The sequence below is a fragment of the Lutra lutra genome, chromosome 7 (genome assembly GCF_902655055.1).
Source record: "Lutra lutra chromosome 7, mLutLut1.2, whole genome shotgun sequence".
NCBI lineage: Eukaryota > Metazoa > Chordata > Mammalia > Carnivora > Mustelidae > Lutra > Lutra lutra.
In genome coordinates, this window is record NC_062284.1 from 64,518,279 (window position 1) to 64,537,827 (window position 19,549).

The window sequence follows — 19,549 nt, forward strand, 5'->3', positions numbered from 1 at the left end:
TCTGTCCGGCTGAGCGCTGGACGTCTTGGGTCCTCTCTTATTGCATCTGACCGTCTGCGCAACTGCCCCTTCCCTGTTCCCAGCGGGAAGGACATGAGTGTTCCTGGGCCGACGTCCCCGGACGGGATCCTGGCAGGGCCACCCCACGACCTCGGGGCCGGGAAGCTGACGCTGGGTACGTGCAGTGGGGCGGGGCGGGCGGCCGGGACCCGAGTGGCTGTGTCTCCCCGGCTCCTTCGCGCGGCAGAGCTGCTGGTCTCAGAGGCTCTGGCCCCAGCGCGGAAGTGGGGCATCGCGTCTGCCCCGGTGCGGAGCTGAATGAGTGGGAAATGAAGTCTGGAGGGGAGGCGGTGTTTGGGGGGCGGGTGATGGTAAGGTCATTCTGCGTTTGGTGAGGTCATTCTGCGTTTGTGTGTTGACTCCAGCAAGTTGTTGGCTGTTGGTTATGTTAGCAGTTGAGGATGAGTCTGTCAGAAAGATCGGTTTTGTCGTTCAGAGAATTGAGGTGTCCAAGTATTACTGACCACACACTCACGAAGTGCTGTCTTGCTTGTTGACATTCCTCCAGCAGCTTTCTCAGCCTGAGTTCCTGGAGAGATTTAAGCCCGAATACCCAAAGGCATTCATTGACTGTAATAAATTGTCTTGCCAGGCATCCTGAGTGGTACTGTTTATGTACCATCCTTAGGGAAATTGAGAAAATAGTCAAAACAGTTTCTGTTCAGATGAGGAACCCCAAATGAGGAAGGCTGCAGGGCTTTAGATGTGTTTCTTTTACCTCCAGTTCTAGGAATATAGGGGCTGCTTAAAAATAGTGCTTTCAGCCCTTTCTTGGTCATGCTCTTCCTCAGTGATCGCCCCCTCTTTACTCTTTCATAAGCTGCTTCTATTAATATGACTTCCTTTGTGTATATGTGCAGCTTGGGTTCACTTGCCTCTCCATCTGCTTTCTGGATATTTTGACATGGTTGTTTGCTCTAACCTCGCATATAGGGTGTGCATAAGTAAAAGTCGATGTCTGATTCTATTAGTGGTGCCAAGTTCAAACTTTGACATTACTCCTGACTTTCCTTTCACTTGCCTCTTCCCTACATTTAGGGAATTCTGCTATGCAATTTCCATTTCCTCTCTCTAGTTTCACTCTCAAGGACAGTTCTAAGGCTATCCACTTACAGTCTCTTACTCTTCTACTGCACCTGTCCCACTGTTGTCATATCACTTCCCAAAAATACAGCTCCAGTCATGTAATTTTCTTGCTTGGAAACCTTAAAATGGTTCCTTACTACTTACTAACCAAAGAGCCAAACCCCTTGACACTCAGGGTTCCTCATGGGCTGGCCACATGGTCTTATAAGATCACTATTGCATATGTCCTATGTTCTAGACACTCCAAACTACCTCCTCTTTCTAGAGAAAGCCCATATTTCCACCTTTCCTTATATTGTATTGCCTTTTTTTTTTTTTTTTAATACCATATGGTATTCCTTCCACTCCTTTAGAACTCTTACCCATTTGGAAATAGTGGCCTTCAAAGATTGTTAGTAGGAGTATGAATTGGTGCCCTATCTTAGGAAGGCAGTTTTGCAATGTCTGTTTAAGAAATGCATAAACCGGGGCGCCTGGGTGGCTCAGTGGGTTAAGCCTCTGCCTTCGGCTCAGGTCATGATCCCAGGGTCCTGGGATTGAGCCCCGCATCGGGCTCTCTGCTCAGCAGGGAGCCTGCTTCCTCCTCCCTCCCTCTCTGCCTGCCTCTTTGCCTACTTCTGATCTCTGTGTGTCAAATAAAATAAATAAATAAATAAATCTTAAAAAAAAAAAAAGAAATGCATAAACTGTTTATCCCATCATTCTCTTTCTAAGAATTTATCCTATAGAAACATCAGAAACATTGACATGGATATGCAAAGACAAGCAGGGAAACTAATGGTAACATTGTTTGAAATAGCAAAAAGTGAAAATAACCTAAATACCAATTCTTAGGTATCTTAGTCTACATGGGCTGCTACAACAAAATACCGTAGGCTGGGTGGCTTAAACAACAGACACTTATTCTTTGAAGTTCTGGAGTTCTACAAAGTCCAGGATCTGTGTGCTGGCCAGTCAGGTCCTGGTGAGATCCCTCTTCTGATGTTGCAGACAACTGCCTTCTCACTGTCTTCTCACACAGTGGAGGGAGAGAGTTTTGGATTCTCTTTATCTTTTAAGAATAATAACCCCATCATGGGGCCCCACCTTCATGTCCTCATCTAAACCTCATTATTTTCCAAAGGCTCTACCTCCAAATACTTTTTTTTTTTTTAATTTATTTGACAGAGATCACAAGTAGGCAGAGAGGCAGGCAGAGAGAGAGGAAGGAAAGCAGGCTCCCTGCTGAGCAGAGCTGGATGCGGGGCTCGATCTCAGGACCCTGGGATCATGACCCGAGCCGAAAGCAGAGGCTTTAACCCACTGAGCCACCCAGGCGCCCCTACCTCCAAATACTTTTATGTTGGAGGCTGGGGCTTAAACAAAAGAATTTTTGAGTGGGGGAGGGATACAAACGTAACAGAGAATAGTCCATAGTAGAGAACTAGTAAACAAAATATGGTAGAATTCTATTATGTTAGAAAGAATGTAGTGGATGCATATATATGTTTATGGAAGGATATCTAAAATATATATTTAAGAGAAGAACAATATGTGTTGTATTTCATTTATGATTAAGATAGGGTTGTTTTTTTTTTTTTAAGGTTTTATTTATTGGGGCACCTGGGTGGCTCAGTGGGTTGAAGCCTCTGCCTTCGGCTCAGGTCATGATCTCAGGGTCCTGGGATCAAGCCCCGCGTCGGGCTCCTTGCTCGGCGGGGAGCCTGCTTCTCCCTCTCCCTCTGCCTGCCTCTCTGCCTGCTTGTGATCTCTCTCTCTGTCAAATAAATAAATTTTTAAAAAAATATTTTATTTATTTATTTGAGAGAGAGCAGGAGAGCATAGGCAGGGGGAACGGCAGAGGGAGAGGGAGAAGCAGGCTCCCCGCTAAGCAGGGAGCGTGATGTGGGGCTCGATCCCAAGACCCTGGGATCATGACCAGAGCTGAAGGCAGTTGCCCAACCAACTGAACCACTAGGTGCCCCTAAAAACAGGGTTTATGCATGGATATACAGAGATAATTTTTTTGAAGCCTGTGTATGAAACTACAGACTGATTAGAGTAAGGGAGTGAGAAAGAGTTTTTTTTTTTTTTAAAGATTTTATTTATTTGCTTAAATATATTATTTATTTGACAGAGAGAGCACGCATGAGCCTCAAGCAGCAGGAGTGGCAGGCAGAGGGAGGAGGAGAAAGAGAGGCAAGCTTCCCTCTGAGCAGAGAGCCTGATGTGGGGCTCAATCCCAGAGTGGGATCGTGACTTGAGCCTAAGGCAGGCACCCAACTGACTGAGCCACCCAGCCACCCTTAAGATTTTATTTTATTTTATTTTTTTTTAAGGTTTTATTTATTTATTTGACAGAGAGAAATCACAAGTAGGCAGAGAGGCAGGCAGAGAGAGAGGAGGAAGCAGGCTCCCTGCTGAGCAGAAAGCCCGACGTGGGGCTCAGGACCTGGGATCATGACCCGAGCCGAAGGCAGTGGCCTAACCCACTGAGCCACCTAGGCGCCCCTAAGATTTTATTTTTAAAGAAATCTCTACACCCAGCGTAGGGCTTGAACTCATAACCCCAAGACCAAGAGTCACGTGCTTTACCAACTGAGCCAGCCACGTGCCCCAAGAAATAGTATTTTTACTTTTCAGATTATACTTCTCTCTTTTGTATTTCAAGTTCTTACAAAGAGTGATACTTAAAAAGAAAATTCTATCCATTCTGCAAGCTTAAGCTCCAGTTCCCACACTTCCTTTTAGAAGTTGTTCCCAGACTTCCCAGATGAACGTGATCTTTCTGTCCTCTGAATTCCCATAACAGTTTCTTTTTCTCTAATGGCACTTCTTATATATTATGATTCCCTGCCCTTTCAGAGAAGGGGAGTTGCTTAGTTCATTCTTATAACCTCGGAAACTGGTACATTAGTACCTGGTATTAATACTAGTGTGTATCTATTGTTTCTTGTATGAGTAGGGTAAGGACCCCTTTCTTTTTCCTTAATCTCTCCCTTTACCTCTCTTACTTTACCTCTCAAGATAGAGTACCTCGAATTTAGTGACTTGATGTATTTAGAAATGTAAGTTAGATTCTTTCATAATTAACCAGAAGATTGGGGTAGAGTAGGGGGAGGTCTGTGAGTTAAAATGTTTATATAATGTAAGGGAAGTGTATTAGTTGTTATTCCTTGAAGTTGACGTTTCTGTTATTTGTCTGTAATACTTGTTTTCTATATTTCCTTAAAGAGAGTTGCTGTTGTTTGCCATGTTACTATTACTTGGTAGGAGTAGTAAATGATGGGTCTTGATTTTAGATGTTTTTGAATGGCTGATACAAGTGCTTACACTGTTTTTCAAAGGAGAAGTATGAAGCATAGTTCCTGGCATTATGTTGAGATTTGCTTGCAATTATTATACACTATTTTCTATAGTAAATTAAGGTGCTAAGTCTCAAGAGAAATCCTTTGAAAGTCTTCTTCTAACAAATGATAAAACAACCTTCCTTTTACATGTAAATAATATATCAAGCTATATGCAAAGTAAATGTTGACCCACATTTTTACTTACATTCAATTGAAGAAAAAATTTTTTTTTAGGCATTGCATTTCTGCATGCTTTTGAAAAGAATGTATTGTTTTCATTCAGTGACTTTTTCCCACTTTTAGGCCTCGGACTCTTAATAATCCATTGAAAACTATAAATCCTCTGCCCTTGAAAATACGTAAACACACAGAATATGTTTTGCAGGTGTTAATGTTCTTTTAATCCAGATTTTTCTTTATACTAGTAGTTTAAAAACATTTTTTGAGTGCTCATATCCTGTTTTTTAGAGGACTCTCAGAAGGTAAAACTAAAAAAAGCAAAGAAAGGATGCCTGTAGAATCCTGTGTGTGTGCTGTGAACCCCACTGCCAACCTCCTCCCTCCCCTCTACTCTCTTACTCCCATGTCCATTTACACAACTCCTACATCTAATTTTTTTCTGGGGACAGGTTTAAGTGACACTTCGCCAGATGAAGGGTTACTAGAGGACTTGACTGTAGAGGACAAAGCTGTGGAGCAGCTGGCAGAAGGATTGCTTTCTCACTACCTGCCAGATTTGCAGAGATCAAAACAAGCTCTTCAGGAACTCACGTGAGCTAACAGAAACCTTAGATGCACTCATTTCCCCTTTGGCATGATTATAATTTACTGTATATGTGTATATAAACTGTATTAAGGTATAACATTTTGTAACATTGAGTAGTTCTGTCTTTAGTGGTGACAGTTGGGAGTGAAGGACTACTTAGTAATCTAAATGTAAAAAGTGAGACATGCCCAGCTGGCTCAGTCCCAGAAGCAGGAGCATGTGACTCTGCGTCTTGGGGTCCTGAGTTCAAACTCCACATTGGGCATAGAGATTACTTAAATGAATAAAACTTTAAATGTAAAAAGTGATATGAATGTTACTTTTAGAGTGTTTGGTCTTTTATAAGAGGTACCCCTAAATCTGATCTGGACTATTTGATTAGTTTTGGTGTTTTACCATTATCTTATGAAAACATTGCCTACTGGGAGTGTTGCGGGATGGGCACACGCCAGTTTTTGAGTAGTGTTGCAAAATTGCCTCCGTAAGAGCCACATTTGTTTTCAGTCACTGGTTCACATGAGTTGCCAAAAGTTTGTAAGTATCTTTTTTTGAGAGGACCCATTTAATTCTAGGAGATAAGTCTACTTAACTAAAGGATTGGAGGATATACCAAGAGAAAAAAGGGATTTCATGAAGTAGGATCAATATGCAAAATAAATACTAACTTTATCAGCTCCCAGAAGAGCAGATTGAACTTGTACTTCCTCTTGGGTAGGACCTCGCTTGGTTGCCCAAACTGGCCTATCATTTCTTTTCATGGTCGTTAGCTATGAACCAGCTATGAGCTGCTGCTGCTCTAAGACATACGCTTTGAAAACTTACCTTAAAAGCCTGTAGTAGGGCAAAAGGAGAGGATCAATCAACTACTGTCCCTTTTCTACATATTAGTAAGGAATGTTATAATCCTTGGATTTGAAGGTGATAAATGAGTATGAAAGTGGTGCTGTGTTCTCCTCTATGTGGGATACTCCTGGTTTTCTGCTAGTTCCAGTGGCATTTTTTTTAATCCCTAGTGTGTGGTAGTCCTTGTATTTCTTTTTTTGTTAAGTAGATTGAAGCAGTGATTTTTTTTTTTTTAAAGATTTTATTTATTTATTTGACAGAGAGAGATCACAAGTAGACAGAGAGGCAAGCAGAGAGAGAGAGAGAGGGAAGCAGGATCACTACCGAGCAGAGAGCCCGATGCGGGACTCGATCCCAGGACCCTGAGATCATGACCTGAGCCGAAGGCAGCGGCTTAACCCACTGAGCCACCCAGGTGCCCCTGAAGCAGTGATTTTTAAAACAAAGCAGAACTAGAACATCTTAAATTTTTAATCTTTTCTTTACAGGCTCCCTAGACCACTTTTGATTAAGAAAACTGTAGAAAGTGAGTAACTGCCACAAGCAAATGCCAGGCGGCAGCACGTGTGTTTTCCACAGAGTCCTGCTTTGTAGGGGTGTCTGAATGCGCTGCCTGGGTCTCTGGTCACACTTACTGGAATCAGTCCTGGCAGAGTTTAGTCCACAGGTCGCTTCTCCCTGTATTTCTTTGTAAACTCTTCAGCATTGTGACAGAATTTTTTATGGCCCTTAGAGTATTGTTCAGCTGGATCAGCTCTAAGTGTGTGCTCTGGCTGGTGGTCATTCACCAGTACTATGAGGGACAGGATTACTTGGTCGGTTTTGGCTTCTGGCTTCCAGTTTTCAGCACTAATTACTGGCAGACAGACCTGCCCCTTTTCATCGATGTACCAGTGATCAGTCTTTGTTTTAAATGTGATCTTTGGTGGTTTGAATAGTATCTGCTGGAAAATTGATTTCGATTCTCAAGGCCCCGTATTCCTTATATTTGAAAGCCAGTCCATTTTTGTGGCAAAAAGTCATAAAAATTTTGTAGGGGAGTTCGGATGAAGTATGTCAGACTGAAGAAAAATAAACTGCAAGCAAAACATGTCTGGTTAGCACTTTGCTTACGGGGAGCTGGGAAGCACAGTTTAACTGCAGAATTTAATTGATGACATTGGCTACAATTCAGTGTTTTAAGTAATCTCACTTACCTTCCAAGGCACCTAAATGATGATGGTGATGATGATGATAAACTCAGCTGCTGTTACTATATAGACTACTTGCCCAGGACGTTGTATACTGTATCTCAATCCTGACACCTTATGAAGTATTAATATTATTGCTGTTTATAGTTGAGGAAACTGAGGTCCAGAAAGTTCAGTAAATTGAAAAAGATTACACAGGTAGTGCTTAGTGGTAGAATTCATAATTAAATATGATGAGTAAGCAGTTATTTACCTCTGTAGCATTAAGGAAAGATACGCAAACTTCAGAGAAAGAAAAAAGAGAGGTGTTTTCTAGTAGTTGCCTCTTTCTTCGTTCTCTCCACAAATCCCACTGCTGATAAAGATTTAGGGGGAAGAGTCCTGAACTGAGAGGCAGCTGGGATCCAGTACTGGCTGTGTTATCAAACAGTTTAATTTTCATTAAGCCACTTTACATGTGGTATACATGTAGGCTCACAGGCCTACACAGGTGAAGGAGAAGGTAGTGGTAGACACAAATCAAGTTCACTTTGTAGCCAACAGTGGGTAGGGAAGACCAAGAACAAAACTTGACTTTATATATAAGAAAGATTATGAATATTCTTGTACATGTGTTTATCATTTTAAGAACATTGGAAAGAAAGAAAAAAGAGGTTCTGGGACCTAGGTCCTAAAAGTCTCTAGCAAAGTACTTGTAAGTATCCTTAGCGGGATTCACTTTGAGATAATTCATGCTTGGACCTTCCAAGGAAATAGTTTTTTTCTCACAGGATCATTCCCCAGATACTGCATCAAGGCCTCCCAGTCACTCCCAGCATATGTGCCACAGATTATACAAAACTTTAAGGGAAAGGAAAGCCAGTCATTTCTGCCTGATAAGGTAGCTAAATATTCTGTGGAATCTTCTTCTAGAGTGCCTAGACTTATGGATCATGAAAACACTACTTAGAATTACTATTTTATGCCATTTGTGATGACGTGGATGGAACTAGAGGGTATCATGCTTAGCGAAATAAGTCAATCGGAGAAAGACAACTATCATATGATCTCCCTGATATGAGGGAGAGGAGATGCAACATGGGGGGTTAAGCGGGTAGGAGAAGAATAAATGTAACAAGATGGGATTGGGAGGGAGACAAACCATAAGTGACTCTTAATCTCACAAAACAAACTGAGGGTTGATGGGGGGAGGGGGGTTAGGAGGGGGGGTGGGGTTATGGATATTGGGGAGGGTATGTGCTATGGTGAGTGCTGTGAAGTGTGTAAACCTGGCGATTCGCAGACCTGTACCCCTGGGGATAAAAATATATGTTTATAAAAAAAAAAAAAAAAAAAAAAGAATTACTATTTTATTATAAAGGATACACATCAGGACCAGCTGCATGAAGGGACACATGGGGCAGGTTTGGGAGTTATCTTCACCACAGAGCTTCTGTGTTTTCTCCTATTGAATTTTTTTTTTTTAAGTTTTATTTATTTATTTGACAGAGATATAGAGTGAGAGAGAGAACACAAGCATGGAGAGCAGCAGGCAGAGGGAGAGGGAGAAGCAGACTCCCTGCTGAGCAGGAAGCCCCATTTGGGGCTGGATCCCAGGACCCTGGGATCATGACCTGAGCTGATACCCAAACAACTGAGCCATCCAGGCGCCCTTCTCCTAGTGAAATTAGGTCACGTGACCTTCTTGGCACATCAATGTGTTTGCCAACCAGAAAGCGCTACTGAGCTTCAGTGTTGTTTTTTTTTGTTTTGTTTTTTTGTTTTTTCTTTAAGATTTTATTTATTTATTTGACAGAGAGAGAGATCACAAGTAGGCAGAGAGGCAGGCAGAGAGAAGGGGGGGAAGCAGGCTCCCGGCTGAGCAGAGAGCCTGACGTGGGGCTCAATCCCAGGACCCTGAGACCATGACCTGAGCTGAAGGCAGAGGCTTAACCCACTGAACCATCCAGGTGCCCCATGAGCTTCAGTGCTTTAAGTTTTTATTGGGGCTTTGCTCTGTAAGCATGATTGATTGGATCATTGGCCATGTAATTGAACTTACTCTCCAGCACTCTACCCCCACTTCCCTTCTGTGGAGAGAAGACTGGTAACAGTCATGGTATCATGAGGACTGATATCACAAGGTTCAAAGCCCCAACCCTTTAACCACATGATTGATCTTTCCTGCATGACCAGCCCTTATCACCTCAGTAGTATAAACTCTGGGATGCTCCAAGAGGGATTTGTGAATAATGAAGATACTCCTCTATCATTTGGGGAATTACAAGTGTCTTAAAATAGGCATGTCAGGAACCTGGGACAAAGATCAGACAAATCCATGATTATACGCTAAGTGTCTATTCAGATCTTTTGCCTTTTTTTAATTTTTATTTTATTATTTTTTAAAGATTTTATTTATTTATTTGACAGACAGAGATCACAAGTAGGCAGAGAGTCAGGCAGAGAGAGAGAGAGAAGCAGGCTCCCCGCTGAGCAGAGAGCCCGATGCGGGGCTGGATCCCAGGACCCTGGGATCATGACTTGAGCCGAAGGCAGAGGTTTTAACCCACTGAGCCACCCAGGCACCCCTTTTGCCTATTTTTAAATTGGTTTAGTTATTTTCTTATTGTTGAGTTTTAAGTGTTCCTTGTATACTTTTGATACAAATCCTTTATGTGTCTTGCAAATATTTTCTCCAAGTGCTTGGTTTGCCTTTTTGTTCTCTTAATAGTGTCTTTTTTTTTTTTTTATAGATTTTTTTTTTAAGATTATTTATTTATTTATTTATTTGACAGAGAGAGATCACAAGCAGGCAGAGAGGCAGGCAGAGAGAGAGGAGGAAGCAGGCTCCCTGCTGAGCAGAGAGCCCGATGCGGGGCTCGATCCCAGGACACTGAGATCATGACCTGAGCCAAAGGCAGTGGCTTAACCCACTGAGCCACCCAGGTGCCCCTCTTAATAGTGTCTTTTACAGAGCAGAAGTTTTTTTGGTTTTGTTTTGGTTTTGTTTTTTGTTTTGTTTTTTTGTTTTTTAACAGAAGTTACTTATTTTTTAAAAAATTTTATTTATTGATTTCCAGCAGAGAGTGAGCACACATATGAACGAGTGGGGAAAAGGGGCAGAGGGAGAAGCAGGCTCCCTGCTGAGCAGGGAGCCCAGTGCTGGGCTTGACCCCAGGACTCTGGAATCATGATCTGGGCTGAAAGGCAGAGGCTTTTTTTTTTTTTTTTTTTAAAGATTTTATTTATTTGACAGAGAGAGATCACAAGTAGGCAGAGGCAGGCAGAGAGAGAGAGGAGGAAGCAGGCTCCCCACTGAGCAGAAAGCCCGACGATCCCAGGTCGATCCCAGGACCCCGGGATCATGACCTGAGCCGAAGGCAGAGGCTTTAACCCACTGAGCCACCCAGGCACCCCGAAAGGCAGCCGCTTAACCAGCTATGCCATCCACGCTCCCGAGCAGAAGTTTTTAATTTAGTCAATTAATTAATTTTATAAGTTTTTTATTTTAAAAGTCTGACTTATACCAACATTTTTTTTCATGGATCATACTTTTGATATTTTGTGTAAAGATTCATCTCCAAACCAGGGTCACCTAGATTTTCTCTTGTGTTTCCTTCTAGATTTTTTAGAGTTTTACATTTTATTTTTAGATCTGTGGTCCATTTTGAGTTAACTCTTATGAAATTAGAAGGTCTGTGTTACGTTAATTTCTTTGCACATCACTGTCCAATTGTTCCCTCATCTTCGTTGAAAAGACTATCCTTGCTCTACTGCATTGCCTTTGTTCTTTTGTCAGAGAACCATTGACTCACTTGTGTGGGTCTATTTAAGAGCTTTCTATACTGTTCCATTGATCAATGAATGTGTTCTTTCACCATTATCATGCTGTTTTGATTTGTGTAGTTTTATAGTGTAAGGACCTATTTAGAAACTCTCTGCTCCCCTTCCCCCAGGGGATACTTGGAGACAAGTCCCAGAAACCAGCTCCAGGTAACAAAGCCCAGATACAAAGGTGGGTCAGGCCTGGTGGAGACATCCGATCAGTGGGGGGATGCATACTGTCTCCCTGGTTACCAAGGAGTATGGGCCCCGCCCTTTGGGAGCCTTTTGGGCACCAATCCCAATCAAGATGTAATAGGCTGGTTCAAATGTCTACTAGGGTAAATTGTAACTCAATTGGTCACCTAGCATCACTGGAGTTTCCTGTGTATGTTACAATCTCATTGGCCACCTGTTCGTGGCCAGGCCCGACCACATGTCCTTTGCCCTTAAAAGCTAGACTGTGAAACAGAGAAGGGTCGCCCTCTCTTGTAAGAGGTGCGTCCCCGAACGTTCGGTTAGATTCTTGATGCTTGGCGTGAAATAAAGCTTTGCTTGACCTTCGCTTTGTATCAGTCTCGCTCCTTTAATCACGGACCCATTATTGGGGCATAACATTTTTCACTTTCTGTGGTCTCCACTCAGAGCTGAACAGACAAACTTGTTACCTGAGGGGAATGCCACACGCCTTGCTGGATGGTGGAGGTGTAACTGCTCTTCATTCTCATCATTGCTATTTCTTTTTTTCTTCATTCTCTGTTTAGCATAGTTTTGCAAGGAAATAGGTCATATTTTGCTTTGCCTGTAGTATTCTTTAAAATGTTTAATTCAGGGGCGCCTGGGTGGCTCAGTGGGTTAAAGCCTCTGCCTTGGCTCAGGTCATGATCCTGGGGTCCTGGGATCGAGCCCCACATCGGGCTCTCTGCTCCACAGGGAGCCTGCTTCCTCCTCTCTTCCTCTGCTTGCCTCTCTGCCTAACTTGTGATCTATGTCTGTCAAATAAATAAATAAAATCTTTAAAAAAAATGTTTAATTCATTAAACATTTTAATGTTTACTTAAACAGTAAGTGTTTAAGTAAACACTGCTACTTATTCCTGTGCTACTAGTGCTGGTTGATCTGGAGTGGAGTATCAGGGAAGTTGGCTTCTGTTCTTCAATGGAAGGTTTTGAATCAGAATTTTAATGAGGACCCTTAGAAGTTACCTGGTTGGACCTTCTCACTTTATAAATAAAGAAATTTAGGACCAGAGAAATAAACTAAATATCCAAGGTCACACAACTGGTTCTTTTTTTTTTTTTAAAGATTTTACTTATTTATTTGTCAGAGAGAGCACAGGCAGGCAGAGTGGCAGCAGAGGCAGGGGGAGAAGCAGGGGCCCTGCCGAGCAAGGAGCCCGATGTGGGACTCAATCCCGGACACTGGGATCGTGACCTGAGCCGAAGGCAGTGGCTTAACCGACTGAGCCACCCAGGTGTTCCCACACACCTGGTTCTTGATGGGGAATCTTGTGTTTCCTAGTCCTTTTTTTTTTTCATCTTACTTACCTCTTTTGATTTAGTATTCACTAAATGCATTGATAACTGCATTTTCCCCAACTCTATCTAAAAAGTCATTGCTCCTCATTTCCTTTATGGTAATTTTGCAGTTTTAAAATACATAAAATCAAGTTTTGGGGGCAAGATAGTATAAAAAACTTTTTTTGGATAATAGAGTTGCTAGAAATAGCAAATAATAAAATGATTTTAAATGATTTGGTGATTGGAGTTATCCACAGTTAGATTCACTTAATAGAATTATTATTCATTTAGGCAAGAATAAAAGATTTACAGTTACCAGAATGAGGCTTTGAAGTAATAATAACATTATTATTGTTATTTTATCTTTTTTTTTTTTTTTTCAAGTGGGCTCCATGCCCAGTGTAGAGCCCAGTGTGGGGTTTGAATTCATGACCCTGAGATCAAGACCAGAGTTGAGATCAAGAATCAGACACTTAGGGCGCCTGGGTGGCTCAGTGGGTTGAGCCCCTGCCTTCGGCTCGGGTCATGATCTCAGGGTCCTGGGATCGGGTCCCGCATCGGGCTCTCTGCTCAGCGGGAAGCCTGCTTCCCTCTCTCTCTCTGCCTGCCTCTCCGTCTACTTGTGATCTCTCTCTGTCAAATAAATAAATAAAATCTTTAAAAAAAAAAGAATCAGACACTTAACCAACTGAGCCACCCAGTCCCCTGGAATATTATTTTGAAAAATATTTTGTTAAACCAAATAAGCCTCAGAAAGGCAATACATATTCAACTTAATTTTTACCTTTGACATTAACCAAGATGAAGTGTGATTCCAGCACTTACAGTATGTACAATTTATTTTGGATATGTGCTTTTGTTTCAGACAGAACCAAGTTGTATTACTAGACACACTGGAACAAGAGATTTCGAAATTTAAAGAATGTCATTCTATGTTGGATATTAATGCTTTGGTAAGTATTATTTAGTTGACACAGCGTAATGAGAAGTGGCTTAGAAATAGCTGGGTTTATCCTGTGCAACTTTGTACTTAGGTACATTTAGGATCTTTTCCTCTGATTTTTAATGTTTAGAATTTGTCTTTTAACAGGAAACCTTGATTTACTTTACTAGAACTTCCATTGTCTTGAATTGTTATCTTTCAAATGTTGAACTTGTAGTAGAAAATGGAAATTATTTGTGAATGTCTGGAATAGATTTACTCATAATAATTAAAGACTTCTAAAAGAGAACTAAAAGAACTGAAAGTAAGGAACTTTAAGGGTACTGTTTCCCCTTAAGGAAAGTGCATCTCTCCTAATCAGTTACATGACTTTTTAAAAATCAGTACTTTATTTAATTGTATGGTCCATTCATAATACCATAACCTAATAATACTGAAATGGACCCTTCGGGGGTCCTCTTATAGATTCTTATATCTTTCAGTATATGTGATAGTAGTGAATTTCATCAGAAGCTTTATAGCTTTTTGATGAGAGGAACTGATACTCTATTTTAAGAAACAGGGAATTAACAGAAATTAGGAATTTGTGGCTAGCTTTCTTTTTACCTCAACATTAAGCAGTAGCTTGGTTTGCGTGATTTTATGGACTTTCATATGTATGTCAAAAAATGGACTTTTTGTTGAACAAATGTGGGTCATTAATGTTTTCCCTTTGTAATGATCAAAAACAGAGTTCATCTTCTCTAGCATTAGGCAGAGGCCTGGGGTAGTAAATACAAAGTCTTCCACTTAATGGTTTTCTAACTTGTGAAGGACGTGGACAAGGCTATGCTGACCTACTTTTGTCTTCCCCGCTGAATTCATATTGCAGCAGAAGAAACATTTGCTGAGTGAATAATGCTAAATGAATGAACCAAGAAGTTGTGATAGTATTGCTTCAGTCTGCAGGGGTCTTCCTGTTTTTAACTCTCTCAGCCCAAGAGTGGTTCGGTTATCATTCAGAATCCGAAAACTATAAGGCTCAGAGAAAGAGAGAAGGAAGAGAGTCTGTGAGTTCTAGAGCTCATCAGACTTAAGACTTTACTTGTGGATATATGTAGGTTGCTAATTTCTTTACTGGTGCTTCTCTCGTTATTGTTACTTGGTCTTCTCTTTCTGTTAACCTTGGCTCCTGAGAATGAGGTGCTTTTTTCCTTTGCTCCCATCTCTGGTTGAGATGGAATGTCTATATATAGCATGGCTTGGGAAGAAAAGTGTCCTTACAGAAGTGGTTCTGCTTGGTCTGACGTTAGAAGCCCAAGGAACATGACCAGGTTTGTCCACAGCCCTCTCAGGATTCTCTGGCCATAGCTTGGTTTTTCCTGATGGATGGACATTTCACTGAAATTGTCCTGTGTACCCTGGCTCAGGCTCTCCATTGTCAAGACAGTAGAATGTTCTACTTTTTCTTACATGAAACCGATAGCATTACTGGATAGTTTTAATAAAATTTTGGGATTATGATGTGTGTTTTTAAAGCAAAACATTAGGGGCGCCTGGGTGGCTCAGTAGGTTAAAGCCTCTGCCTTCGGCTCAGGTCATGATCCCAGGGTCCTGGGATCGAGCCCCGCATCGGGCTCTCTGCTCAGCAGGGAGCCTGCTTCTCCCTCTCTCTCTCTGCCTGCCTCTCTGCCTACTTGTGATCTGTCAAATAAATAAAATCTTTAAAAAATAAAATAAAATAAAGCAAAACATTACCTGTACACAATATAACTATTTTATGTTTAGTAACTGCTTTCAATTTGAACTAAATCAAATGTTTTCAAATACCTATTAATGGTTTAAATGGAAATTTGAATTTTGGCATTAAAATATGGGGATAATTAAGGCTTTAAAAGATGTGACCAGTTGAGGTGGAACGAAATGTAATTTATAACTCATCCATTTTACTATTTCAATCTGTTCCTCCCGCCCCCTTTTTAAAAATTTCAGCCTATTTTAACTTGACTTTTCATTTCCTTTTCCATGGTTAGTTCACTGAAGCTAAACACTATCATGCCAAGTTGGTGAATATAAGAAAAGAGATGCTGATGCTTCATGAAAAGACGTCCAAGTTAAAAGTGAGTCAAAAATTCTTTCACCTTCTTTATAGAAGTAGAGGTTTAATTGTCTTTTTTTTTCAGTATTCATTTTCTGACTTCTTAGATATCCATATTCAATAACATACTTAATTCATGGTTCACTGTTTAAAACACATTCTACTCTGGGCTTTTCTACTAATAGCTGGACTAAGATACTTGAGTTTTCATTTTCCCTGCTGTTCTCATTCAGTAAGTTTGGAGTAAGAAATTAATTTTTTTTTATATTAAGGAGGACCTTAAATTACCTAGAGCAAATTTAAAAGTTAAACATGAAATTGATTAACACATGTGGATTACCTCAAGTCAGAGCGATGCTACTTTGAAATGAGGCCACAGCTGATAAGCCTTGATTGTTCTCTCGGTTTTAAATTTTTTTGACACAGAAAAGAGCCCTTAAACTGCAGCAGAAGAGGCAGAAAGAAGAGTTGGAAAGGGAGCAGCAACGTGAGAAGGAATTTGAAAGAGAAAAGCAGTTAACTGCCAAACCAGCTAAGAGGACATGAGAAGCCGAGAGAGTGTGTGTGTGTCCCCACTTCCTGCCTGTGTGGCTGGCATCCAGGGTGGCCTCAGTGAGACTAGAGTGAAGGTAGTGCCTTACACCACTGTCTCACGTCTTGCAGTTCTTTCCCAGGACTGCTCTCTCCCTATCTTCCTTTCCACATTCAAGAAGCTTCCCCCAAAGCAGAAGACATAATGTCACTCGGTTTGAGTATTTATGTGTAATTTTCCAACTTCTGTTGTGCGTACTTTTCAAATTTATTATTTTGGCCTTGAATGATATATAAACTGGGACATGGTACAGACTCTAAATGATTAAAAACTAGGATGAGTTTTGTACCATCTTGGTAAGTGTGGATTTAAAAGATTCAGTTTCTCATTTATGGAATAACTTGCCTTTCTGGCAACCCAGTGCTGGTTTTTGGTAATTGCCTTTTCATTGGTTGGTTAAGAAGAAATGCTAACTGTTTAATTACATATGCCATTGGAAAAGAGTTGGTATAAGCCTTTGTGAAGAAGATGGTGGAGACATGTGTACACAGGAAATAGCATCTTAAACGTGGGACAGGTGGGCAAGATTCCAGACAGATCCTGCTAACCATCTCCTCTGCTTCCTAATGTTGCTCTTTCGTTCGTATGTTCTCCGTGCTGAAAGTAGATGATCCCTACTTCTGATGTCTGACAAGGGTGATAGAGCTGTCACATGCTCAAGTAGGCTACAATATTTATAATACTTAGAGTTGTCACACACTGAGATCCAGTTGTCAAATTGATAAGATATGAGTCCAACTTTCCATTGGAAGGTCTTGTCGCTAGATCTGTCTGTCCTCTGATTTGCTCTGTGGCCTTACATGTGGTTATTTTTTCTGTGCTTTTAAAAAAATTCGTAAAGTAGAATGATACCTATAGCAACTACCCATTTTATAAATAATAATAAGAATGGTGGAAAATTAGCAAATAGCTTCTTCACACAGAGGCAGCATGATACCTTTAGTATTTTCTAGATTGTTCCCCTCCATATTTTCAGTAGAACCTATGTGAGGGAAATATTACATGAAGTTTCATTTTTTAAGATTGAGAGTATATTATTCATTGTTTTAGTGTTATTTAATATCCAACTGGTCTTCAATCTCTATTACATAGAGACTGTACAGAACCTATAAAGGTGTATGCTTAGAACTGTGTATCTTTTGTAGTCTACATTACATTTTGGTAAGCTGGAATCACTACCTCTGATCTTATATCAGGCCAATTAATCAGGGAGAGGGCTTTAGATTTAAGCTGACTGCTCAAAACTGGTCTGTTTAAAGGTTTTAAACAGTTTATTGGAAAGCCAGTCCCTTTAATGAATGAATTATGATCTCACAATTTACTTGACTTTACTGGATATTTAAAAATATAAATAGATCTTATCTTAGCTTAAAAGGCCACATTTGCCCTCAGACACTAGCTAAAACTTGCCCAGGGCAGGAGTCATTAACACCTGAATTGCTGAATGTCCTCATTTAGAAAGGCGGTGCATTGTTTTTCAGAGTGGTTTATGGACCAGCTGCAGTGATTATTTAAAATGCTGGTTCCTGGACACCAAGCTCTGAATCTAACCGAAGCAAATCTATTTGTTTGTTTGTTTTGTCTTTTTTTTTTTTTTTTTAATAAAAACCCCGCCGGTGATTCCTGATGTATCTTAAAAGTTGAGACTCACTGGTCTAGTGGTCTAGGTCAGAGGTTCACACTAGGCTGCATGCCTTTATCACCTGGGAACTTGAAACAAAAATAAAACAAAACAAAACAGACATTCTGGAAGATTCTTACTCATTAGTTCTGAGTTGGGCCCGTGCTAATTTTAAGAGCTCCCCACACAAGTCCAATACAGGGAACTACCCATCTGGACTGTCTAGTGATTTATAGTTATAAGGAATGAAATAGTTTAAAAGCTACCTGGTAACTCTTGGGATTAATCTTATGAAGTGAATTCTGAACTGCTCTTTTTGATACAAAGTCAGATTTAAGACTGAAATAGATAGCAGGCAGGAAATAGATACAAAATTCTAGTTAATTAGTTGAATTTCTGTGACCTGTATTAAAGTAAATCATGTTTATTGTGTGAGTGGCAAGGCACATACACTTTTTGAATTGCATTTAAGTTTTGAAGATTTTTTCAAATGTCAAGAATATATATTAGCAGTCACTATTTTTAGGTCAGTTGTAAATCAGAAGTACTGTTATATTGGTAATTACAATCTAAAACTTTAGCTGTATTTCAGTAGCACAGAAACATACCTTACTGACTAAACCTAAATGGAACCCTTATATTAGTCTTGAAATATTTTTGCATAATATAATGAATTGGTATTTGGTTTGAAAATAATTACTTTTAGTTTTTTGGTGGAAGAAATTGCCTTTGTTTTGAAGTATATCACATACATACTGAATTCAATGATGACAATTAATTTTGTATTTACTTTGTGGTATTATGTAAATATGCAGACATTGAATGTAATATGGATTGTGTCTGCAGTGAGTGTTTGGGTGGCTATAGTTCATAAATATGCCAATTATACACCCTTGTACATTTGTCTGATTTTGAGCTTGTACAATGTGGACTACTTTTTACACATTTAATAAAAAAAAAAAAAAGGTCTCGAATTATCCCAGGTCATTTATGTAGCTCTGTTTTGTACATAGCGCTGTATATTTCCCTTTATGCATATTACTTGAAACATTTCATTCCTTTGCTTTCCTCTCCTATTATCTACCTCTTAATGTTCCCTGTAGATTGTGTTACAAAATGACTGGGCTACTTATGAAATCCTTTTCGGAAAGATGATAGAGGGGTGCCTGGGTGGCTCAGCTAACCATCTGCCTTCAGCTTGGGTCATGATCCCAGGGTCCTGGGTTTGAGCCCCACGTCAGGCTCCATGCTCAGTGGGGAACCTACTTCTTCCTCTACACACCCCCATGCCTTCTCTCTCTCAAACAAATTTAAAAAAAGAAAGAAAAAAAAAAGAGTTGCAGTCTCTACCCACTGAGCCAGTCAGGCACCCAGATAGTTCCTATGTTGCGTATTTGTTCAAAGACTATGTTTATACAGGTTAATCAGCTATTTAAGATTTGTTCTCTTGCATTTTCATACTATTTTAGTTCTGTTTGAATGTATGAGGCCAGAGGCCATCCAATCTTCAGGTTAGCATTTGGGTGAGACTAGGTTTTTTTCAAAGCCATTAAGAGAGTGAAGAGAGTAGTCAAGGGAGATATTCTAATAACTAGTTTGAAAAGCACTTAGAGCAAAAATTCCAAAGAAACACAGTGTGAAGGAAGGGCGGTCAAAGAGAAATAAAATTTGGGGCAGCGTGGAAATGGTAATCAAGAAGGAGACAAGGGAAGGCCAAGACT

The 19,549-nt window shown here is 40.4% G+C and overlaps 1 protein-coding gene across 2 annotated transcripts; it reads left to right on the forward strand.

Annotated features, from left to right (window-relative positions):
* Nucleotides 1-45: 45 nt before the first annotated feature.
* BLOC1S6 (biogenesis of lysosomal organelles complex 1 subunit 6) lies at nucleotides 46-17,920 on the forward strand. 2 transcript variants are annotated; one of them, XM_047735880.1, is made up of 5 exons: nucleotides 46-175; nucleotides 5,105-5,246; nucleotides 13,461-13,548; nucleotides 15,551-15,637; nucleotides 16,042-17,920. In XM_047735880.1, the coding sequence occupies exons 1-5, from the start codon at nucleotides 94-96 to the stop codon at nucleotides 16,159-16,161; spliced, it is 519 nt and encodes a 172-aa protein (XP_047591836.1). In that variant the 5' UTR covers nucleotides 46-93; the 3' UTR covers nucleotides 16,162-17,920. The 2 variants fall into 2 exon arrangements, with proteins under 2 accessions (XP_047591836.1, XP_047591835.1); XM_047735879.1 differs by having other exon boundaries at nucleotides 46-172; nucleotides 5,102-5,246.
* Nucleotides 17,921-19,549: the final 1,629 nt, after the last annotated feature.